The following is a 25,365-nucleotide window of genomic DNA, read 5'->3' as shown; positions in this document are numbered from 1 at the left end:
TATGCAGGATGAAGCATGTGCCAAAAATGTAGACCATCAGTCTGTACAGAAGTACAATGGTCGGTAAAATGAAGGTAGTTTGGCTTCATCATCGTATACATGAAATTAAGAATTTTAGTAATTTTACTTTATTCTTCACAAAAGAAATCACCAAAGTTGGAGATGTCAGCATGCAGCTCAATTGACTAATGGAGGACTGGGTCAGTGGTTGTATATTGCATGTATTTCTTCAACAAAATGGGATAATTTAGTGAAACTTTAAACGCACAAACTTTTTAAACTGTCCACGCATCTAGAGACGATATATGAATTCAATTTTCAGATAAAGGAGTAGAGTGAAATACATAATAGCCCCTTGAGACTAAAAAGAATGTGTAATGTTTAATCAGCTGACAGGGGCAATACGCATACACCTCAAGAGATAAATGTGAAATTTTAAATATGCAGCACTTGACATGAACAGAAGCAGTGGCAGTTCAAAGGGTTCCACTGGAACAGGGATTGGTAGTACAAAAGTTTGGTAATGAACAAGATATAGATAAATGTAACTCGTTAAAAGAAGTGGGAATGATCTGCAAAGTCAGAATTATGCTATTGCATATTGACGTAATGGTCTTTACATAGAGATTTTGAAGAATTTTTTTGTGGCAATTTAGACAGAAAGATTTTGTTACAACCATATATTATTGATAATCAAATCAAATAGCCGAGATAATACAAGTCATGGGACATTGAAAGCTCACAGACAAACAGGTACATAAACTTTAGGACTGGGTACCATACTCAATCTTCCAAGGGGAAGAATAAGCTAAGAATTTAAAGCAACAAGGGGCATCCAACACTTGCCTCAACACTCTACAATCAAGGCAACTGAACAGATCTCAGCAGATCATATTAGCATCTAGAGCAATCAAAAGTAGTTTCTGTTGCCTAGACTACAGATCAAAAGGCTATCTTCTGTACATGTACTTCGAGAGAGGGAAACCGACACTCCTGGCAACCTGTGAAATAATAAAGTAAGCATTCACAAAACTGAGAGCACAACATAAGAGTATTTAACAACATTGTGGTACTATATGGTAGATGTTACAAATGATATGAGATATTCACCTTGAGAGCTAAATCTTCATCGATGTTGGATCGGTATCTAGCTGAGCCTTCTAATGGGCAGCTCCGACTTTTAGAGAGGAAATTAGAATTGCACAGCGTTGACAATTGTAGCAGAACATCTGACATCAAAGCATTCGTTCCACTTCCAGCCATCATACTGTCTGGGCATTCAACTTCATCAAGCACATCTTCTGATACTGATGTGATGCACTGAAATATGGCCAAGAGCCTCTCAAGAGGAAATGTGCCAGGACCTTTCATAAGTATCTCCTCAGCCATGGTATCCTTTCTGTCTATCGAGGCCTGGGAGCTCCTGCATTAAAAAACAACAATGTTAACATCTAAAAAGTCTGCAAAGTTTGGGCGAGCCTAGAAATGATATCATGCGGCATACTTTCTCTTGCGGTTACGGGTATCAGAACCTCCAGTGGAATCGAACAAAGCCGCATCTAGAGTAGCGGGGTTCCTTGAAGCCAAGAAAGCAGATAACAGTAGGTATTTCGCTGATACGGACATGTGGAACTCCAATTCACTCGAGAGACCATCTCTACCACCAAACTGCCTTTTAACACTAGCCTTTCCACCAGAACTGTCATCTTTGCACTTCTCCACTGAAGCTCTCATGGGGACACTGAATGTCTCATTCAACGCCACAGCCAAATGTGGTTGCAAATGCTCAAACAATCGCCTCCTCATACCCTCATCAGGAACCGCCTGCAAGTCCCCCAATGGCTCACAGTACCTCCTGAAAAGCGGCTCCAGCAGTGCTGCCAGCTCATCAACCCTCCTTGTCACCCGGAATAATGGCTTCAGCACCACACTGCCCAAAGCATCAGTATAAGAAAAGCAAAAACTTCATTAAGTATGCTGCTCATGATGCGAAATACGCCACAATCCATTCGAAGCAGAATTAAACCGACACAGAGGAAGGAAGAAGTGCGTTACCCCAGGAACGATGAGTACAGCTTCGGATTGGATTGGCCCCGCATCAGGATGTCGCGGGCCTCATCCACCGTGTAATCCGGGAAGTAAACATGATTCGGCTCAACAGAGCCAGTCATGGTGTAGTAGGCGTCAGGCGTTGCGCTGCTCACGTACACGAGCACGACCTGCGGTAACCGGAGGAGATCGTGGAGGCGGAGGAGAAGGGAAAGAAGCTGCCCGCCCTTGTCCCAGCCCCTGGAAACCTCCAGGTTGTCGAACACCAGATAAACAAGCTCGCCCCGCGCAACAACGCCAGCAAGTGCGTCGCGGAGCGCAGCGATGAAGTCGGATGGCTTGTCAGGGACGCGCTGCCGCGAGGAGTTTGAGGACGACAGCGCGTTGAGCTGCGAGAGGATGGAGGCGAAGAGCGCGCGAGGGGAGGGGAGGGAGCGGAGCGCGGCGTAGACGAGGCGCGGGCTGGGGCGGAGGTGGCGCAGCGCGAGGAGGAGCGCGCGCGTCTTGCCGGTGGCGGCGCCGCCGTGGAGCAGGACGGGGAGCGCGGGGGCGGGCGCGAGGAGCCGGAGGAGGTCGGTCGCCTGCGCGCGGCGGCCCGGCAGCGCCTCGAGGAGCGCGTCGAGGGGTTCGCCGTCGTTGGGCCCGGCGGCCGCCGCGAGGAGTTGGCGCCTGTGCGAGGATTTGGGCCTGGATTTGGGAGGGGAGGCCGGCGAATCGGGAGCGAAGGCGGCGCCGCGGGTGGTGCGGCGAGGGGTGGTTGGCTGGGACATGGCGGCGGGCGCTAGGTGGCGGCCGGCGGCGCGGGGAGGTCGTCGGAACCCTAAGATCCACGGGACGGGGTAGTAGAAGGGGAATGGCGACGGAGAGTGGGAATTGGGAAGCTTTTGGGCGCGCGCCGCGGGCGGGAGGAAAGGGCTGCGGAATGCGGCTCGATTGGGCCGTCTTGAGGAACTTAAAGATCGTACTGGAGTGTGGGCTGTGAGGCTTAGGCATGCAAGGCCCAGGTAAAATTGATTGGGCAGGCCAAGTTTTTTTTCGGGGGTGGGCAGGCCCAGTTACAGCGATAGGATAAAATTAATCATTTTCCATACCCTAAAAAAAGTACTCAGGGCCTCTTTGATTCACAAGATTGTAAAAACACTGGAACAGAAAAAACACATGAATATCGTAGAAGACACATGTAAAACAGAGGAATGAAAAGCAGAGGAAAAGTAGTGGAATAGGGAACAGATGCATGTTTGAAACACAGGAACGGAAAACGTAGGAATGGATTACTAGCAGAAAAACCATGCACTGCTGCAAACTAGCCTAGACACAAGCCATGCACCTAACTGACACAAGTTCTGCAGTTGCACGTGCCTTCTTCAATGGACTGCGCCCATAGAAAACATGGGTTGGCTCACGAGAGGAATTAACTCTCTATTGCCTCGGACATCGTGTAAAAAAGAGGTCCGACTCAATGCTCCAGTTCCTGCAAAATCAGAGGAGACAAACAGAGTTTCTCTGGATTGCAACAGTATTCCTACGAGTTGTTTCCTGTAAATCAAACGGCACTACAGTAGCACTTCCAATGGAATGAGCATTTCTATGTTTTCCAGTGAAAAATCCTTTAAATCAAAGGAGGCCTCATTTTGAGTAGGAGAAGAAGTTTTTCTTTTTGAGGGACAGTAGGAGAAGAAGTTAGTGACACCTATGACGACTCTGATCTTTATTAGACGACGTGTGAGTTCATGTGTATGGTAGTACTACTAATTAAGTAGGGAGTATAATCGACGGAACATGCCAAGGATTCTTGTTGATATTTGGAGAGACATCGACGAGGCTATAGGTAGAAACCTCGGTCGCAGCTTAGCACCCAAGTAAGCTTAGATTAATTAGCTTGTAGACAAATGGCGGCCAGTCACTCACGGCATATGCTGATGGAGACTGCTGGCTAGCTCAGCTTAGCTTAGCTGGTATCTCAGCCTATCATATCGCGTGGCCCGGCCTTTCCACATCACCATGATTACAAGGCGACGGAGGCGACAAAAAGTGTCAAGCGCAACGGCGACAAAAGAAGCAATGCCACAGTGCGTCAGTAACTTCCATTCCCTGCTTGATGCTGTCGATGGGGAAGTATCGTTTCAGAACTTGATTCCAGATCGGGCGGGAGGTCTAGCGTTCCTTCCATTGCGACGTTGCGGCCGATTGGAGGGAGTTACATGGAATTCTTTTTTTTCTAATAAACATATAAACATGAAATTCAAACCGGAACAGCCTTTGAGTCGCGCTTTGAAATTCCGAACCGTTTCCACGGCCATGCTTGCTTCTTGCATCATTATCTCCGAAGCTATGGATGATGATTAGGGCACGCTCTTCCTGTACCATATTGACTTTGTATGCACCAAACAATTCGTGCACATAAATAAATGAAAATCGATGTAGAAATGCGTGGAGTGGGGTGCATTCGGACACCCACTGCCACCGCAGCTACTGCTGCCAATGCTTTCCGAAATGATGATTGTCGATGTCTCGATACAAAGCAGCTCCGTCTCTTTCCGGTGGCAGTGGCGCGCGTGCTGACCAACAGTAGAAGCGTACATGGCCATCGGCCGGTCTTCCTTCCAGATGCGTTGAGCAGTAGAGATGCGGCGAATGTGGAGACGATCGACGAGACGGAATAATAACGTGAGTGAGTGGGGGTCGATCAACCGCTCCTGCGCCGCATGCATGCATACGTTCCTCGCCCGGTGCCCTTCACTTTCCAACAGAAGAACATTAAAAAAAAACTTTCCAACAGAAGAGAAATCAGCACTCCGGTCCGTGGACAATTATTTAAGATAAGAGAGAAAGAAAAAGAAGCACTCACCACGGGCCAACGAACGCCGAACTCATCGCTCTCGTGCGTAGTAGCTTTCAATTAGCATGTGTTCATCGGGGTTTCTGCTTTGTACTAGTGCCAATGATGGCCACCATTCAAAAGATAACACTCCACCATGCACTAAATTATTGGTTAATAAGTATAATCTCGAGACGGAAGCAACTCCACCATGCACGGCAGGGCACAGCCGCTCTTCTTTCTTGAACTAACATACGACACACGTCCAAGATCTACCCATCCGCACCGTTGGTTCCCTCGCCGGGAATATAACCGAACCGTGTCCGGGAAATCACGCAGCTGGATCCAACCCAGGAGAAATCGACCGGTCTAAGCAGAGTCGCCGTTGATCTATCTATCTATCTAAAAGGAAGAACTTATTCCAAAAAAAAGATATACAGTAGTAAATTCTAAAGGGAGGTGTTGGATTCAGACTCGTCGAGTCGAGACGTAATTCGCATTCGCGACAGCGAAAATGGGCCAGAAATTCTCGGGACCGCGTGCTGCGCCGGTACGCGGTCAAGTCTCCCCGTCGATGCCGGAGACCGCACCCGGCCGCCCCACCACGGCGTTCCGCGGCTGCACGCACGCACGCGTCCCCGTCGCCGATCCTCTTCCGTGCTCGTTCCTGCACTCAGTCAGTCAGTGCGGTGTGTACATCGCAAAACAGAATCTGCACCAACGCACACTACCGCCGATAGAGCATTATGCTGCTCCTAGCTTCTTCATGTTTTCAATTTCTCGCAGCCAAGTCTATATAAATAGCCCCACCGCCTAATTATTCCTATTAAGGTCTTCATTTTTTCGCTACTAGTATAACATTAGTATCATCCTCACCACCTGCTCTTGTCAGTTGTTCGTCAACAAAAGCGTTGCCATCATACATTACCCGGTACCATCTGGTGTGCGTGCCAAAACGAGGTGATCCATCGCTCCCTCTACCTTATACTATAAATCACACTGTTGGTCTCCTTTGTTGTTTCTGGACACGATACTACTACTTCACATCATATGCAATGTACGTCGGTGTGTATTTTTTTTTTCTTTTCTTGATTCAAAACCTGCTACAGAGAGCGACACGCCGCAGGGCCATGCATTCATCACGCCCACTACGTTCGGCCATTCGCTGCCTGACATGACAGGTTGTGCGTATACATCACACATCCATCCATCCATCCATCCATCACACACAGTTGTTTTTTCCTCTCTTTTTCTTTTTCCGGGATTGTGATTTGACGGTACATGGGTTTTATTTATGGGCCGTGGTCCAACATGGGGAGCACACCAGCAGACAGCAAAAGAAAGGAGGATGTACGACCAGCATGCATTATGAGCGATGATCAGACGATGTGTGCTCTGCTCCTTCTTCCTCTGATATGAAAAGGTCACGGCTTGGACTGCCCGGCTGCATCACCATTGTTTAATGGTTCTCCGCTGCATACAAAAAATAAAACTGGCATGAGCTTTATTAGTTTGTTGTTGTAGTTGATCAGGTTGGAGGGCGGCCTTTTTCAAGTGCTACTAGCTGTTTGCAGTGCCATTTGTTTGTTTAGTGGTTGCTGATATTCCCTTCTTTTTGTGTTGTTACATACAGTGGCGTGCAAGCTATGCCCAAGAAAAGCAAATCATTTTATAATTTAGTTTGTTTAAAGGAGTATGGACATAGGATCTCTCTACATATCGTATAGTGCTACTCAATGGGATTTTGTGTCTACACAAATCATGTAAAAGTGTCCCCTCTTGTCTATAAATGTAAGCCGCTTCGAAATCTGGCATACTCTTCAACATGAAGCTCTGACCACCGATTTATATGTATATATATATATACAAAAGTATGCCCGTTCAAATAAAAGTAGATATACGTACATTAGAAAGGCATATATTTTATAATGGATGTAGTATTTGCAATTTCATACTAGTAGAAATGTTTGGGTAATATTTGTTGGGTGGCCCAAACCGTAAAGAGGACCTACATTTTCTAGTGGAGAGGAATACATGACATATACTTTTTGGCAACCAATGCCGTCAAAGAGTTCACGCACATCATTGTAAGAGGAAAGAGTTGTGATGTCGATTAAAGAAAATCGTAAGAAGCAAGCGAGCCTCGAGCACCACCAGTCTACCGAGCAAAGGCAACAAGCATAACTCAAACCCAACGGAGGCCACACGATGTCGGCCACACCACCATCGTCGACATCGCCCATCACGGCCGCAATCTATCGACTCCGACGCCACCTTAGCCCCCCGAACCGCGAAACCGAATCCTTACAACCTCCTCGGTAGTGAGCCCAAGACCACCAATACTGTCGACCGCAGAGACGACGACGACGACAAGGCGACTCCGATTTTGGCGAGAAGCAAAGCTTAAAGCGCGCGCACGCACCAACCATAAAAAGAACGAAAACCGCTCGCTCAAACACGATTCTTTTTTGTTTTTTGAAAGGTACAAACATGATATTTTCTTTACATGTCCGCATCAGTCGCGGTCTCTCGCTTTGCATATATGTCACACATCGAATCTGAGGATTTTGTTTTGCTTGTGGGGGATGTGTTTGCGGAGATTTGGAAGCAAGCCATGTCAAAGCCATCAACAGGGACATGATTTTCTCCCACCATTATTCCTTGTTCAGACAAACCAGCCAAGGCAGGGCGAGCTTCCCCCGTGACCAAGTAGACGCGCACTCACCCGCAGTTTGACCACCCTAAACAAACCAACCCAAGCAAACCTGGATCGACCGAGCCTCGAGCAGCAGTCGAACCACCTAACCATTATTCCATCCCTCCATAAGAAAACAGGGTGAACGGAACGGAGGCTGAGAAGCTTCATGGCCGGATTAATTAGTGGAGCCAGTGGCACTGTTGCGACCCCGCTGAGTTAGGTCCGGTTGGGCTGGGTTCCTGGAACACGCGTGACAGAGACCGGGCAGTGCCCCTCCCCTCCGCCTCGGAATTCTTTACCCTTTCCCGGCGATTCATATGCCGCGCCTTTGCGGAGCAAGAAAGATCAGGGAGGGGATCCACCCATGGAATGGATGATCAACACGCTTTAGGCCGGGCACGGGTCAATTAACTAAGTGGCATGCGCGTCACGTTCTCGCCTCCCTCCCCTCCCATCCCATGATTAGGATTTAGGATGATGCTTATAGCGAGGTAGTGGTACAAGTAGAGGCTCCCGGGGTCGCTTGGGGTGGTGGTAGGCAGCTGGAGACTGCGGAATTGTTGGCGGGCGCGCTCCCGTGTCCGAGAGGAACCCCTTTTCTCTTGGCATTATCCGCTGAGGAGTCTGAGATAATTGGAGGTCACTACTAGATTGATTGATCGATAAGGCTAGGTAAAGCTCTTTGATCCGGCCCTTGAGTCTCTCCCAAAGTGCGGGATATATCCGTCCGTCAAGCTTCTAGCGGGCCGGCCATGAGTTGCTAACTCTGCGAGGTTTGGTCCGTTCAGGTGTGCGTGCCGGGCGGCCATGGGTTCTTGCGTGTCGACCACGAGGCGGCGCCGGAGGTCCTCCAGGAAGCTGTCGGCCACGGCGACCAGGTTCCGCCGGAAGGTGTCCGCCGCGATCGCCGGGGACGCGGCCGGCCGCTTCGCCGCGCGCCACGGGGTCGTGCACGTCGACGGCGCGCCGCCGGCCTCGGGCGTGACCCTCCACCTCACGCAGCTGCAGTGGCAGCACAGCCAGATGGACGCAGGGAATGGTGAGACACCAAGCCGACCAACGCCTCATCTTCTCCGGCCGGTGCTAAACTTCATCGATCAGAAGGAACCCTGAAACTTTTCTTGTTTTTGCAGTGATCTGCGACGAGGCGTGGTACGACTCCGTCAGCATGCTGGGAGACTCGGCCGGCTCCGACGACGACGACAACGATTACTCCAGCGTCAGTGGAGGTATGGCGCTCGCCCCCATCTTTCCTGCCCTGCACTGCAGTAAGTTCCAGGCTCGCGGTGCTCAGACGCTCCCCTCCTTGCAAAATCCAGATCCTCTCCCGGAAGACGTCGCCGGCGGCACGAGCGCGTCGCCGTGCAAGGACGCGGCGTGCTTGGCGGACGCCGTGCACCGGCTCCGGAGCATCGCGGACGCGGAGGCGTGCCAGGGCGACCCCCCGGGGAAAAGCGAGGACCCCGGCGCTGCTCCTGCTCCTGGTCATGCCGCTGCCGGTGGCCTGAAAGAACCGCAGAGCGCGGCGTCCTGCTCGCCTCGGCCTCTCCCGGGCTCCGTCCCGAGCCACAAGGTGCAGCCGATGCCGGTCGCCGGGTTCAGCCCGCACCACCAGAGGAAGAAATCGGCCGTCGTCAGGCTCTCCTTCCGGAGGAGGTCGTACGAGGGCGATGAGATGACCGAAATGAGTGAGTCAACATCAACACTTTCACCGCGTTCAAATTGTTCGTCAGCATTTCGTTCCTGCTTTGCTGACAAAAAATGACGGCCAACTCAGCTGGCTCGGCCAAGTACCTGTACCGGCCGAGAGCGGGCCTGACGCTGCCGTGTGCGGCCGGCGAGAAGCCGTCGGAGGGCTGCTGGTCGGCCCTCGAGCCGTCGGCGTTCAGGGTCAGAGGGGAGGGCTTCTTCAGGTAAGAAGCAACGTTACTGAAACTCCTGATGTGCGTTCACTCGCTGCGCATTTCGTCTGTCAGCATGCCTGACTGAAGCTTATGAACTGGTTGCAGAGACAAGAGGAAATCCCCAGCCCCAAACTGCTCCCCCTACACCCCGATCGGAGCGGACATGTTTGCCTGCCCAAGGAAGGTCCACCACATCGCGCAGCACATCGCGCTCCCGTCGCTCAAGCCCCACGACGCCTTCCCCTCGCTCCTCATTGTGAACATTCAGGTAATTCACTCGTGTTTCTTGACCTACCACTTAACAAGTACTTCCTCCGTAAACTAATATAAAAGCGTTTAGATCACTACTTTAGTTTACAGAGGGAGTAGTACTGATTTGTCACCTTTGGGTATTGATTGGTTAGGTCTGAATTTAACAAGCTAACTGATCTGTACAGTTGCCTACCTACCCTACTACCATGTTCGGCGAGAACGATGGCGATGGCGTTAGCCTGGTCCTGTATTTCAAGATATCCGAGAGCTTCGACAAGGAGATCTCTCCTCAGCTCAAGGACAGCATCAAGGTGAGCCAAATTGATTACATTTCTATTTCATTTTACAATCTAACAACTTTCAGTACCTTGGAGGCTTGGACAAGTTTCTGATGAGTAATTGGTCATGCAGAGTGTTATGAACGAGGAAATGGAGAAGGTCAAGGGGTTCCCGGTGGACAGCAACGTGCCCTACACAGAGAGGCTGAAAATCCTGGCCGGCATTGTAAACCCTGAAGACCTGCAGCTCAGCGCGGCCGAGAGGAGGCTTGTGCAGACCTATAACCAGAAGCCGGTGCTGTCTAGGCCCCAGCACAAATTCTACAAGGTACTAACCAATTATGCTGTCTCACATTTTCCTCCATGTGCTCAAATTCAGAGATTCTTCATGTCCCAGTCCTGACTGAAACGTGTGCGTCCGTTTGTTCATTGTGATGCAGGGCTCGAACTACTTCGAGATCGACATCGACGTGCACCGGTTCAGCTACATATCGCGAAAGGGCCTCGAGACCTTCCGAGAGCGGCTGAAACATGGTGTCATTGATCTTGGGCTGACCATTCAGGTACTTAATATTTTCCCTCTGTTCTTGGCCTTGGTATTAGTTTGCTTGAGGGATGTTTTGTTGGCTGAAAATCTGAACCTTGTCGTCTGGGTGCAGGCGCAGAAGGCCGAGGAGCTACCTGAGCATGTGCTGTGCTGCATGAGGCTGAACAAGCTGGATTTTGCAGACAACGGGCAAATACCGACGCTCATAACTTCCAGCGATGAATGAAGCTGGAAAATGTACTGACTTTGAGAGTGAGAGAGCGAGCTGTATATAATACCGGGAGATAGATGTAGGAACTAACGCAAATTTGTTGGGTAACGGTGTATTGATCGTGCAAATAATCTCGTGCACCGAATTGCAATTGGAGCAGTTCTGCTGTCCAAAGTTGTTCAGATGTTCGAATAGCCCGCATGCCTTTTTCAGAACATGGAAATGCAAGATTGCCTAAGTTGCCAAAGCCGCATTGTACATAATCTTGTCTTGTGCACCGAAAATTCCCCCCAAAAAAGTTCGACGGATTGCAGCACGCATCTAAACGAATTGGACTCCCGGGTAATGAGCGCGAATCTCGACCAATTGGACTCCCATGTGAAAGCTGAATAAAACTGTTGCTTATAGATGATTTGGTGCGGCATACAAGAGTATATAAGAAGGTACAAACCGACTTGGGGTAGGGGTACAAAACTGACTTGGACTAGAAGTCGTATACCATAATGACTACTCTAACATCCCCCCACAGTATCAACGGCAGGCTCGACGACGTTGAGACTGAAACAGATATCTTGAAACGGCTTAGTAGGCAGTGCCTTGGTGAAAATGTCAGCAAACTGAGCCGTAGAGGGAACTGTGGAGGAAAGCATTTTTAACATCAAGTTGGTGAATGGGCCATGAAGAGGAGACAGCAACACTAAGAACGGTGCGAATGGTGCTAGGTTTAACAACAGGAGAGAAGGTTTCTTCGTAATCAATTCCTTATTGCTGAGAAAAGCCACGACAAACCCACCTGGCTTTATATCGTGAGAGGCTCCCATCGGAGTGGAACTTTTGGCGAAAAATCCATTTGCCAGAAACAATATTTGTATTGGGAGGACGAGGAACAAGTTGCCAGGTGTTGTTTTGAAGTAAAGCATTATATTCTTCTTGCATGGCAGCGGCCCAATTGGGATCAAGTAGAGCAGTTTTGTAATTCTTTGGAAGAGAAGTGAGAGATACGGAGGTATGAAGGTTTAGGCGGTCTTGGGGTTGATGAAATCCTGATTTGGCCCTAGTACGCATGCGATGATCATTAATCGGGGCTGCTGTAGGAATAGCACGAGGGGGTAAGGTGGGTACTGGTGAGTCCGGCGCAGTGGAAGAGTCGGACGAAGGAGTAGGGCTGGGTGGTGGAGTGGGAGCAGGGCTGGGTGGTGGAGTGGGAGTAGGGGCCGGGGGTGTTGGGGAGGGAGCAGGGGCCGGGGGTGTTGGGGACGTCTCGGGTTGGGTGAGTGTATGGTTGGGATTGGCTATGGTGGATGTTAATGGTGGTGGTGATAAGTTGTGTTCGGCAGGTAGGGGAGTATATAGTTGGAAAGGACGGGGAGAGGGGGTGTTTGCGGAGCTAGGGGTGTTGGATGGTGTAGTAGTGCGTTGTGAGAAAGGAAAAATGTGCTCAGCAAACGTGACATGACGAGAGACATGAACGTGTCCGGTGTGAAGGTCGAGGCAGCAATAGCCTTTGTGCTCGTCAGAGAAGCCGAGAAAAGCACATGGGATAGAGCGTGGTGACAATTTATTTTCAGAAGTGGCGTAGGCATTGGAAAAACAGAGACAACCGAAAACACGAACCGCGGAGTAGTCGGGGTGGGAAAGAAAGAGGGAATAATAGGGAGTAGTGTTGGGTTTAGTTTTAGAAGGTCGAATATTTAGAAGGAAGGTGGCCATGTGTAGGGCTTCAGCCCAAAACTTGGGAGGCATAGATGATTGAATGAGGAGAGTGCGAACTATATCATTGAGGGTGCGAAGAGAGCGTTCTGCTTTACCATTTTGAGGGGATGTGTAGGGACATGAGAACCTAAGCAGGATGACATGTTGTAAGAAGAAAGTACGATTTTTAATGTTATCAAACTCGCGACCATTGTCACATTGGATAAAGCGAATTGGGAGGAAGAAGTGAACAGACACATAGCGTTGAAAATTAAGGAAAAGAGAATGGACCTCGGATTTGTTGCGTAGAGGAAAAGTCCAGACAAAGTGGGTGAAATCATCTAGGATAACAAGGTAGTATTTAAAACCCGAAACACTTGCAATGGGAGAGGTCCATAAATCACAATGTATTAATTCAAAGGGATAAGTGCTACAAGAACTAGAGGAACTAAAGGGAAGACACACATGTTTGCCTAATTGACAAGACTCGCAAAACACAGAATTATGAGAGTCCCTATTACATGGTATGGTAAATTCACTAAGCATAGAAGCTAAGACGGCGGGGTTGGGATGGCCCAAGCGACGATGCCAGAGATCGACGGAGGCCAGCATGGATGTTGGAGGGGTGGCGGCAGGAACTCCATTAAGAGAATAAAGATCACCAGAGCTATTGAAGCGAGCGATCTCGGCCTTGGTCAGGTAATCCTTCACAGATAAACCAAAAGGGTCAAATTCAGCCGAAACTAGATTGTCGCAAGTAAATTGGCGAACAGAGATAAGATTTTTAATGAGGGCGGGTGCAACTAAAACATCGCGAAGTAAAAGAGGTTTGGTGGAAGAGGGAAGTTGAGCCTGACCAACACAATATATAGGAATAGATGATCCATCTCCAAGGATAATGGAAGGGAAAGGAGATTTAGTGCAAGAAGATAACCAATTACTAGATGCAGACATATGACTAGAGGCCCCTGAATCAAAGATCCAATCCGTACCTGAGTTTCCTTGTGCAGCAAAGTTATTCATGGCCTGGAGAAAGGCAGCTTGATCCCAGCTCGGCGTCGCAGGTGAGGGTGGCGTCGGAAGCAGTGCCGGCGGATACGATGGTGAAGGCAGTAGGGCCGGCTGGGGAGTGTAGTAGGCATTGGCCGACTGTGATGGGGGTGGCATTGGGAGCAGGGCCGGCTGAGGTGTGTAGTAGGCGCCGCCGTCGCTAGTGTAATGACCATAAGGAGCATACGTCGGGGCGGCGTGATAGGCATTGGCCGGCTGTCGGGGGTTGAGAACCCCGGGAGCACCAGTAGGCGGCCGAAGGCCGGGTTGCCAGGCACCTGAGTATGCCGGCGGAGCACCGAGGGTGGACGGAGCGGACCAGGGCATGGGCCATGCTTGAACAAGCCCCGTCCAAGGATCATGAGGAGGCCGCCATGCAACCGCAGATGGAGCACTGGTGGGTGGTGCAGGACTCGGTGCTGGTGATGTCGTAGGCGGAACCGAACGAGTCGACGTCGGCCTGTAGATAGGGTTTTTGCCGCGGTAGTTCGGACTAGGACGCCAGCCTGGGGGCGGTTGAACAGATGACGATGCGGACAGCCCGGCGGCAGGAGCCGGCCTGGAAGGCGGCGCTGGTGTAGACGACAGAGGAGGACGAGCCGCAGCATGAAAGACCTTGGGGCGAGAGTCCTTGCGAGCTTGTGTTTCCGCCGCGAGTTGTAGCAAGGAACGAACTTCAGCGAAGGTAGGAGGGGGCCGTATCATCGGTATGAACGAGGCTTGCTTGTCAAAGTCTTCGCTGAGGCCGACGACGACGATATTGATTAGCTGTGAGTCGCTAACTGTATCGCCGAGTTCGCGGAGCTCATCACCAATGGTCTTAACGCGCTGGCAGAACAGGTTCACCGGGGCGTCTCCTTGCACCATATTGCGAAGCTCGGTGTGGAAAGCGTTTTTCCGAGCATCGGTGTTGCTTTGGAAGAGCTGACGGAGGGAGTGCCAGATGTTGGCAGCGGTGGCGCCGTCGAGATCGAGCATGTTGAAGATCTCGGTGGTGATGCGGGTGTAGAACCACTGGACGATCGCGAGATCGTCTTTCAACCATTGCGGATCGTCGGGGCGGGGAAGACAGTTGGCGGCGACATGCGAGCGCAGGTTGCAGCGGCCGAGGTGGAGATCGAAGAGATGTCTCCAATGGTAGTAGTTGTGGGCGGCGAGATCAAGAACTATGGGGATGTAGGGGCTGACGTCGGAGATTGTGTCAGCAAGAGATATTGATGCGGCGAGGATGGGTGCAGGGTAGTTTTGTGGAGCTATGGTGAGGGCCGAGAGAGAAGCGGCCGCGGCGTTGGCAGCCTTGGCGATGAGTGCGGCCCGGCGCTCGAAGTAGCCGGGCGGCGTTGGCGGCGTTGGCGTTGGCGGAGCCATACCCTAAACCCTGAGACCGGTATCTGATACCATGAAAGCTGAATAAAACTGTTGCTTATAGATGATTTGGTGCGGCATACAAGAGTATATAAGAGGGTACAAACCGACTTGGGGTAGGGGTACAAAACTGACTTGGACTAGAAGTCGTATACCATAATGACTACTCTAACACCATGCAATGAGTTCGGGTGCATACGAGTGACGAAAATCCACTCTTGCTCAAGGAAAAAAACGCGTGCTCACTTTGGTCATAATAAGTACAATCAAAGCGTTTAGAGTGATATATTCGCTATTAAAAATGAGTTGATGTTTGTACGACTCCAAATGCAGTTTCGTTTCGTCCCCTTTTCGGTAATATTTTTTTTTTAGTTTCGCCCCTGGTTTGAAAAAATAATCTAAACCAAATTGGTGTTTTCCTTGTACTATTGGAAACCATGTTCTGGTTAACTCAATTAAATCTTATCAAAACAATGTCATGTATTAACTCAATCAAATCAAATAAAATCCTACCAAAACCTTATCTAAATCAAAACTTATTTGACTTCCCCTACGTGTATACTCAAATCAAGTCTTATCAAATCTCAACTAAATCAAAAAAATAAATTCTTGCCTTCCCCTATCCAAGGGTGGAGCTACGCAAGGCCGAATGAGCCGTGGCCCGCACGACATTTTGGAATTTATACACTATACATTTACTCTTGGAACACCAGACCGCATGCTTTTTCCTTCTATTCGGACTCCCCGACTTGCCCATCAATGAGCTTTAAGCTTCGCAACTGCCCCTATCAATACTCAAATCAAATTAAATGTTACAAAAATATAGAATATGATGGGTGTATCGTATATGTCGGACACGATTGATGTTGAACCACTAGAATATGTATGTTCACTTAGCAATGCACTGGCAATTAGCTAGTGCTTATTAAAAACACAACTTTATCTGAAGCACCAATGCTTATTTATACAATGGAGTTGTCTAATTAAGCACATACACCCTACAAATAAGCATATGTGATTAAGCAAAAATCGATATATTTTTCCAAGCGCCACGAGACACCCAATTAGACAAACAAGGAGCTTGGTCTTTAGCGGGCAATGGGACAAATGGGTTTGATCTTTAATGGGTAAGCGAGTTCTGCATAGTCGGTGCCCCAGGTGGTGGTTGTGCCCCGAACCAGAGAGAGCATCTCTAGCAGACCAGGTATATCCCCGACCCGCAAAACTCGTTTACGGTTCGCGGAAAAAGGTTTTTGCGGGCCGCCGCGGGCGTCGGCCGAGCAGACCCCGCATAGCGGAACTGTAAAACGAATATCCGCGAATATTCCGTTTTACAGTTCCGCTATGCAGGGTCTGCTCGGCTGGCGCCCGCGCCGGCCCGCATATCAGATGCGATTTTATCTTAATTTGACACGTATGCACATATTCAGAAAATACTAATTTGCAATATAAGAAAATTGTCAATATTACAATACAATAATCATCCAAATACAATAATTATTCAAATCACCGAAGCAAACTAAATAATTCAATACAAAACTTCTCCTGAATACAAATCACACATAAATTAAACGAAAATGAATGGAAAAATGGAATTTGTCATTGCCCAGACCTTTGCCAATGGTGCACAATGAGATCCTCCTGAAGCTGAAAGTGAGTGTTTGCATTTTCAATCTCCTTGTAGGTTTGAAGAAAAGCTCTAATGCGGTTAGGGTCTCTAGCTGGTTTGACACGGCTACCCACATTGTCGTAGAAGATTCATTCCTCTCTCATCTTCGAAAATCATATTGTGAAGAATAACACATCATGTCATGATGTTTTTCAAGGATCGCTTGTCCCAAAAACGAGCAGGACCACGAACAATGGCAAACCTAGATTGCAAAACCCCGAATGATCTTTCAATGTCTTTTCGGGCTGCCTCTTGTACCCTTGCGAATTCACATCGTTTCCTAGTTTGGGGGTCTTTGATGCTCTTGACAAATGTGCACCAAGGAGGGTATATACCATCTGCAAGATAGTACCCCTTTGTGTATTCATGCCCATTGATAGTGTAGTTGCAAGCAGGAGCATCACCACTACCAAGCCTAGCAAACAAATGAGACCGTTGCAACACATTGATATCATTGAGAGTACACGGCATACCAAAAAAGCAATGCCAAATCCATACATCCTCGGATGCTATGGCCTCTAGCACAATTATTGCATCACGAGACTTGCCACAATACATTCCTTGCCATGCCTTTGGGCAATTTTTCCAAGTCCAATGCATACAATCTATGCTTCCTAGCATGCCAGGCCAACTTCTTCTATCATTAGATGCCATCAATTTTTTTGTGTCTTCCTCGTTAGGTGCCCGAAGATATTCAGGACCAAAGATATGGATGATCACTTTGGCAAATCTACGCACTGACTCAATTGTAGTATCTTCACCAATGCGAAGGTACTCGTCGGCATAGTCAGCCGTAATGCCGTATGCAATTACCCTCATAGGTGCTGAGATTTTTTGATATGCACTAAATCCCTTCAAGCCCGCGACATTTCTTCTTTGAGTAAAATACCAACAATTGGCCTCGCAAGCTTGAACAATTTTCACAAAGAGCGATCGGTGCATTCAGTACCTTCTCCGGAAGAGGTGCGGCGGATATATTGGATTCTCCGCGAAGTAGTCTTGCATCAACATCTCGTTCCCGAGATGGAGATTTCGAGGAATGCAAAGACGACCGACGATCGATCCTCGCCGCCTCTTTCGGTTCTCATCTTCGTGCTCCTTGACGGCAAGGGCCATCACCAACGCCTGCTGGCGGTAGTTGACAAGCAGCGTCTCAACATCTGAGTTGTCCAAATCGGACGAATCGTCGAGCAAAAACTTCTCGCATGGGCTCAATTCCATGTAAATTCACAAATACGCGCGCCACGTTAACTAACTATGCATACCGCTCGGCACAAGCACTAGTACAAGTTCACCGTCTGCTCGGGGGCGGTGGCTCTCCGGCGGTGGATCCCGAGACGGCGACTAGGGGCGGCTCGGGGGCGGTGGATCCCGGGCGGCGACGATGACTAGGGGCGGCTCGGATCGGCGGATCCTGGGAGCCGGTGCAGCGGCTCGGTGGAAGAGGGTAGGGGCGCTCCCGTAGTGCGATTCTGCCCGCAGATTTGGCCGAAATCGCCGGCGATGGACGGGCGGAACCAATGGCGGGCGGCGGCGGAAGGGGGTGGGGAAAGGGTAAAATGTCCCTCCCGCCAACCGCTTTCCTGAGATACGGGGCACCGTAGGGGCGAGGCGGAAACCTGCGTTTTCGCGAGCTAGGGATGGGATTTGCCGCACCTTTCAAAAGTTTTTACGGGTCGGACGCGTTTGCGGGGTCTGATCGGACAACATTTTCCGCGTCGATCCGTATTTTGACGGTTATTTTACGGGTCGCGGCTTTATACGGGAGATGCTCTGAGGCCCTCAGACAACCACGATGTGTCTCCCTTTCGTGGTCGGCGCGGTAGCTAGGCTTCCTCGATGAGATGCGATGGAGAGACCGAAGGAAAGCTCAGCGTGTGTCTATGTCGGTGATGGCTTAATCCTTTGGGTGTCGTGTCCTCTTGGAGCATGGTCATTATTCCTTCCTACCATTGTTTAAGCTTTGGGCGAAAACCCCGAAAGACACGTCGGACTCGGCAATTCGTAACCCTCTTGGGAGTGTTATTGGAGAGATTGGTTCTTTTTTTTGTTGCGACACACCGACTTATTTGGGTGGGCATGGATCATGACCTGAAACATCTTTATTTCCAGTGTGACGGCAACTCAATTTGTCTTCTATCCTGTACACGCGGGGTATCACTGGCAACTGCCCTAACCCCTTCTGCTTGCTACAAGGTCGATGCTCCTCGATCCGGAGCGAGAATCGAGAGGGCTGGCGGCTCTATCTGGCGGCATATTGGTGGGGCGTTGCGACATAGTCTGGTTGTCTAATGTAGGAGACGTCCGCTGATGTTCGGCTCCTTCTACTTCTAGTTGTGGTCTCGCAGCTCCGGCGGTGATACTGCTCGGCGCCAAGCTGGTGGCGTCCAATAATTCCTCTCAATTTTTAGTCGAGTGATGTTTGATTTGCTTGTCTTTAGCTTAGTTTTTGTATTCTCGCCCCTCTGTAAAGAAATACTGTATAAAATTACTTTGTAAGAGGGTTGTCTCAACAACATGTATTGTGTCGTGTAAGTACATTCGGGTGCAGGTTTTGGGCAGTTGCCATGTGTCCGTTCAAGGGCAATGGCTTCACTTTTGGTGAGCTACCTTGGAGGTCCGCAAAGCTGCATATCAGCGATGGAGCCACACCGAGCTCGGGTGAGGAGGTGATCCGTCATTCTTTTCTTCGGTGGCTGCTGTGGTGGTACCGGAGGCAGGTGACGGGCGTTAGTGTCAAGCTCAGAGATGTTCTGCTATCTTTTCAGTTTTGTCATGTCGGTTCTTACATGACTTGTACTTTGTTCTTTATGATATGAATGAGACACGTATTACCATGCAAAAAAAAAAAGGGCGTCAAGCGGTTCATGGCACGATAAAATATGGAGTGCCGAGCTCCAAAATTGCCAACAAAATCAGATAATGCAAATTTGTACTGACATGCGTTGATGTGTATTTTCTGTTTTTCTTTTCTTTTTGCGGGAGTATTTTCTGTTTTTCATACCCTCCGTTTCAAAATATAAGGTGTATTACTTGTTCAAAAGTTAGACATGTGCATGGTTGACCAAGGTTTAAGACAAAAGTATCAATATCTACAATACCAAATTTGAACCATTAGATCCATCACGGAAAGTATTTTTTATATTTATTTAATTGGTTTTCTAGGAGTTGATATATTTTATTTTATAATCTTGGTCAAACATACATAAGTTTCCTCGCAAAAAAAAAACATACATAAGTTTGATTTACACAAAAACTGATGCACCTTATATTCTGGAATGAAGGGATTACTTGGAATATACGAATATATGACCTGAGATTAAGGTTAGTACTGTGCATTGTTAGGTCTGCAAAGCTGCATATCAAGGATTGAGCCGCGTCGAGCTCGGGTGTGGAGGTGATCCGTCATATTTTTTTCTTTGGCGGCTGCTGTGGTGGTTCATCGATGGAATCCTTCACAAACCACCGACTTGTTTCCCCGACTCTTGCAATGACCAATTTGACTTTACATCCAACACGAGTGATATTCCATGGCCTCCTCTTCCTCTTCATCTGCTTCTTTTCACGACTACAAACGAGTTTCCTCAAAATTACCTTCATGTTGGCTTCATCCCACTCAACATATCCTTTCATGAAGATATATTTTTAGGAAATTTGTGTGTAGTCACGGAGATTGTCATGAAGAGAAGCACATGAAAAGGAAGAGGAGGCCACAAAATATCACTCGTGTTGGGTGTAAACCCAAATTGGTCATTGTAAGAGTCAAAGAAACATGGTGGTGGTTTGTGAAAGATTTCATAGATGAACACACCCCATCCTCTGGTCCCATGGGACCTTTCTTGTATATTGCGTTCACACAAACGAATGAGCGACGAGTTGAAAGTGAGCATTGTAGAGATGGAAAATTCTGGGATCCTCAAACACAAAATCATGGATACCTTGCAAATTCAATACGGGGATATGATCAGGTTGAATGCACGACGAGATACATTTATAATTTTCGCTATCTCTACAAGCAGGAAACAATCATTTTTTGTAATGCTCAAACGGTGATCCATCACATGATGGTGCGACAAGAGAGAGATCCAGATTTTTCGTCAAGTACTTGGTTGATAAAGATGGGCATCATAAGGGATTGTTCTGGTCTGATAGCCAATCTGGCTTGACTACGAGGCTTTCAACGATGTTTTTTCATAGCACACACATGATCAATAAGTACAATCTGCCATTGTGCCATTTGTCAGGTTGAATAACCACCGCAACATTGTTATTTTTGCATGTGTGATTATTTCTCATGAAACAATCCAGGCATACGAAAAATCTATTGATTCCATGTTACCGAAAGGTGAGCACATACATGTTTGTGATCACTAACGGGGACCTCGCAATGATTGGTACACCTGCCCAAGTGCATTTGTGTATTGCTTGAAGCATTCAATATTTTTGATCACTAACGGGATCTTGCAATGCAAAGGGCAATCAGGGTAATCTATCTTGACTGAAACCATAGGTTGTGTGTATGACACATTCAACAGAGCATTGTACGTCCTCTGCATGATGACGTAGTTAGGGAAGAATTCAGATCTTTCATATATAATGGTTCCTATTCCATTGAAGAGCATGAAAGAAAATGGATAGATTTCTTAGAAAGGAGTCAAATAATAAGTGATGAGTCATGGCTGCATCACATGTATCAAATGAGGAAAGTGTGGTGTGCTCCATATATGGCGGGCATTGTTTCTTAGCACTGAGTAGTAATCAGCGAAGTGAGAGCCTAAACTCTATGCTTCATACTGAAAGCACAAGTGCTCCCTGGGTGATTTTGGTAATTAATGTCAACATATCTCTTGTTGGACTAATACTTCTACCTAGTATGTTTCAGATAAGTTCAACAGTGGAGTGGCATGGACAAGAGGATGTGGAACCCCTTCAAGATGCTAAGGACAAAGGATTGACTCAAGCTCAAAGCTCAGGACTCTACATTTTCTATTTTAGTGATCCAAGATCACATTGAGTTCATAGGAAAGCCAATACTATTAAAAGGGGATGAGGTGTTGCTTAATGGCTTGCTTGCTCAAAGTGCTTAGTGATATGGTCCAAAATCCCCCAACCACTTTCTCATATCCACATATGTCCCAAACCAAAAGTCAAACTCGGCCCCACAGATTTGATCTATCTAGCACCACCTAGTTCACTTGAGATAGCCACTACCAGAAACCCTAATCAATTCGATCTCACCGATGGGATCTCGGTCTCACCGAGATGGGCTTGCAAACTCTCTGTTGCCTATTGCAATAATTTCGGTCTCACCGAGATGTGCAATCGGTCCCACCGAGTTTGCTTGACCAACTCTCTGTTCCGCTTATTACCAAAATCGGTTCCATCGAGTTTGTGTAGTCGGTCAAACCGAGATGAGGTTTTACCCTAACCCTAGAACATCGGTCCCACTGAGTTGATCATATCGGTCCCACTGAAATGCCTAACGGTCACATTTTGAACTAAATCGGTCCGACCAAGTTTTCTGATTCGGTCCCACCGAGTTTGGTAAATTGTGTGTAACGGTTAGATTTTGTGTGGAGGCTATATATACCCCTCCACCCACTCTTCATTCATGGAGAAAGCCATCAGAACATGCCTACACTTCCAGCATTCATTTTCTGAAAGAGAACCACCTACTCATGTGTTGAGACCAAGATATTCCATTCCAACCACATAAATCTTGATCTCTAGCCTTCCCCAAGTTGCTTTCCACTCAAATCATCTTTCCACCAAATCCAAATATGTGTGAGAGAGTTGCGTGTTGGGGAGACTATCATTTGAAGCACAAGAGCAAGGAGTTCATCATCAACACACCATCTATTACCTTTTGGAGAGTGGTGTCTCCTGATTGATTAGGCGTCACTTGGGAGCCTACGTCAAGATTGTGGAGTTGAACCAAGGAGTTTGTACGGGCAAGGAGATCGCCTACTTCCTGAAGATCTACCCTAGTGAGGCAAATCCTTCGTGGGTGATGGCCATGGTGGGATAGACAAGGTTGCTTCTTCGTGGACCCTTCGTGGGTGGAGCCCTTTGTGGACTCGCGCACCCGTTACCCTTCGTGGGTTGAAGTCTCCATCAACGTGGATGTACGATAGCACCACTTATCGGAACCACGGATAAAAAATCTCCGTGTCTCCAATTGCGTTTGCACACTCCAATCCCATCCCTTTAGATTATTGCAATTTGCATGCTTTACTTTCTGCTGCTCATATACTCTTGTCATGCTTGCTTGATATGTACTGTGAATGTTTAAACATGTGCTAAAACTCCACCTCAACTTGAGGAAATTAAAAACTGCCACTTTTCATACTAAGAGTCTATTCACCCCCTCTAGATACCTTTTCTCGATCCTTTCAATTGGTATCAGAGCTTTGGTCTCCATTGCTTTGGTTTAATCACCATTGGAGGAAGATGGATGAGTCTATGTTGGGGAGTCTTAGACATAGAGTGCCTATACTTGATGGAGAGTTTTTTCATGAGTGAAAAAATGAGATGCTTGAATTTTCAATGAATATCATTTGAGCAAGTACATTACAACCCCTTGTGCTCGCCTTGTTGACCCCTTGCATCCTACCCTTAATGAGTCTATTGACATGATCCGCAATCTTAGAACTATAGATCTTATCACTAGAGGATTGCCTAGAAACTTGATTGCTAGCTTGCCTGCTCTTGATTGTGCCTACACCATATGGAGATTTCTTGAGGAAAGATTTCCAAACTATTCCTTGCAAAATCTAGATGAAATTCTTCATAAGTCTATTGCCTTGAATAAAATGAGTACTCGTGATCCTAAGTTTGACGATTGCGTATTTGAGCTTCGTGACCTCATGCGTGCCAAAGGAGATGTTGAAATCATTAGCAATTTCATCTCCGAAGCCATTAGATTTTATAAACATGACTATTGTGATGATCATTTATCTAATGAATCACTCTCTCTAGGAATTGATCCATCATATGATGATGTTGAACATGGATACTATGATGAGGACGATGATAGTGACTTTGATCTCGGTGAGTCTATGAGACACTTCGGTTTTATGGCTAATCTTCGCGGCTACATGGCTGGAGGAAAGGAATGGGTTCTTGATAGTGGATGTACCGATCACATGACCGGAGACAAGGATATGTTTCGTGAGCTTGCTGAAAACGACGGCCCTCGAAAGTATGTCACCTTTGGTGATAACTCAAAGGGTAAGGTGGTTGGCCTTGGTAAGGTGGCCATCTCACATGATAGCTCCATACAAAATGTCATGCTCGTTGAATCTCTTGGCTATAATTTACTTTCCGTATCTAGACTTGCTGACTTTGGCTTCAATGTCCTGTTTACTGAAGTAGATTGCCAAGTGTTTCGTAGAGATAACCATAAAATGGTCTTTACCGGTATACGCAGAGGTGATCTATATATTGTTGATTTCACTAAAAAGGCTCAACCTAGAACTTGCTTAATTGTTAAATCCTCTAAAGGCTGGTTGTGGCATAGAAGGTTAGGTCATGTGGGCATGCGAAATCTTAATAAGCTTATTAATGGTGATCATATCCTTGGAGTAAAAGATGTTATATTTGACAAGGATAGACTTTGTAGTGCTTGTCAAGCAGGAAAACAAGTCGGAGGAAGCCACCCTGTGAAGAACATCATGACCACGAGAAGACCGCTCGAGCTACTTCATATGGATCTCTTTGGTCCCAATGCCTACAAAATTCTCGGTGGAAACTCATTTGGTCTAGTTATAGTCGATGATTTTTCAAGATTTACGTGGGTGTTCTTTCTTGATGATAAATCGCAGGTCCAAAAGATCTTCAAGAACTTCGCTAGGAAGGCTCAAAATCAATTTGAAGTGAAGATCAAGAAGGTTCGCAGCGACAACGGAACGGAGTTCAAGAACGCAAATGTGGATACCTTTCTTGACGAAGAAGGGATTTCACACGAGTTCTCGGCTACATACACACCTCAACAAAATGGAGTTGTTGAGAGGAAGAACCGAACTATTATTGAGATGGCAAGAACGATGCTTGATGAGTACAAGACTCCAAAACACTTTTGGGTGGAAGCGGTTGAGACAGCTTGTCATGCAACAAATCGCTTGTATCTTCACAAGCTACTCGGCAAGACGGCATACGAGCCTCTCACCGGTAACAAACCCCAAGTTGGATACTTTCGAGTATTCGGCTCAAAGTGCTACATTCTTGATAAGCATCGTCGTTCTAAATTTGCTCCTAAATCTCATGAAGGTTTCCTACTTGGTTATGGCTCAAACTCTCACACTTACCGTGTCTACAACAATTTCACCCGGAAGGTTGAAGAGACGGTAGATGTGAAGTTTGATGAATCTAACGGCTCGCAAGTAGAGCAATTGCCAATTGATGTAGGAGATAAAGACCCGTCAGAAGCAATCCAAGACTTGTCTATTGGCAAGATCCGTCCAACGGAGGTGAAGGAGAGTACCTCGTCCGTCCAAGTGGAAGCTTCTACCTCACGACAAGGTGAACCAAGAGTTGATACGGAAGCATCCACAAGTGGGACACACCAAGATGAAGAAAACGAGGAAGTACACCAAGATGAACCTCAACAACCTCCTTCTCCACCACGACAAGGGAACGACAACGTCAACAATGAAGAAGGCCAAGAAGAAGAGCATGATGATGATGAAGATGTTCCGCCCCGACCAAAACAAAAGCTCTCACGAGTTCGAGCAAGAGTCTCAAGAGATCATCCTGTCGAACAAATCTTCAATGATATCCAAACCAGGAGAATCACTCGCTCTAAAACTCGTTTGGCTAATTTTGGTGAACATT

The 25,365-nt window shown here is 47.7% G+C and overlaps 2 protein-coding genes across 3 annotated transcripts; one reads left to right on the top strand and one right to left on the bottom strand.

The window, feature by feature from the left end:
• Nucleotides 1-665: 665 nt before the first annotated feature.
• On the bottom strand, nucleotides 666-2,962 carry LOC123122909 (origin of replication complex subunit 5). The gene is made up of 4 exons (XM_044543286.1): nucleotides 2,056-2,962; nucleotides 1,505-1,930; nucleotides 1,111-1,423; nucleotides 666-1,001 (listed from the first exon to the last, which is right to left on the bottom strand). The coding sequence occupies exons 1-4, from the start codon at nucleotides 2,817-2,819 to the stop codon at nucleotides 951-953; spliced, it is 1,554 nt and encodes a 517-aa protein (XP_044399221.1). The 5' UTR covers nucleotides 2,820-2,962; the 3' UTR covers nucleotides 666-950.
• A 4,808-nt stretch (nucleotides 2,963-7,770) lies between these two features.
• On the top strand, nucleotides 7,771-11,015 carry LOC123122908 (uncharacterized). 2 transcript variants are annotated; one of them, XM_044543284.1, is made up of 10 exons: nucleotides 7,771-8,237; nucleotides 8,354-8,604; nucleotides 8,699-8,794; nucleotides 8,885-9,253; nucleotides 9,343-9,478; nucleotides 9,575-9,737; nucleotides 9,907-10,032; nucleotides 10,133-10,327; nucleotides 10,440-10,562; nucleotides 10,659-11,015. In XM_044543284.1, exons 2-10 carry the CDS (start codon nucleotides 8,373-8,375, stop codon nucleotides 10,770-10,772), a joined length of 1,554 nt encoding a protein of 517 aa, XP_044399219.1. In that variant the 5' UTR covers nucleotides 7,771-8,237; nucleotides 8,354-8,372; the 3' UTR covers nucleotides 10,773-11,015. The 2 variants fall into 2 exon arrangements, with proteins under 2 accessions (XP_044399219.1, XP_044399220.1); XM_044543285.1 differs by lacking the exon at nucleotides 7,771-8,237 and having other exon boundaries at nucleotides 8,262-8,604.
• Nucleotides 11,016-25,365: the final 14,350 nt, after the last annotated feature.

Source organism: Triticum aestivum, chromosome 5D, assembly GCF_018294505.1.
Source record: "Triticum aestivum cultivar Chinese Spring chromosome 5D, IWGSC CS RefSeq v2.1, whole genome shotgun sequence".
In the NCBI taxonomy this organism is placed as follows: domain Eukaryota; kingdom Viridiplantae; phylum Streptophyta; class Magnoliopsida; order Poales; family Poaceae; genus Triticum; species Triticum aestivum.
This window is presented reverse-complemented; position numbering and strand designations above follow the sequence as displayed.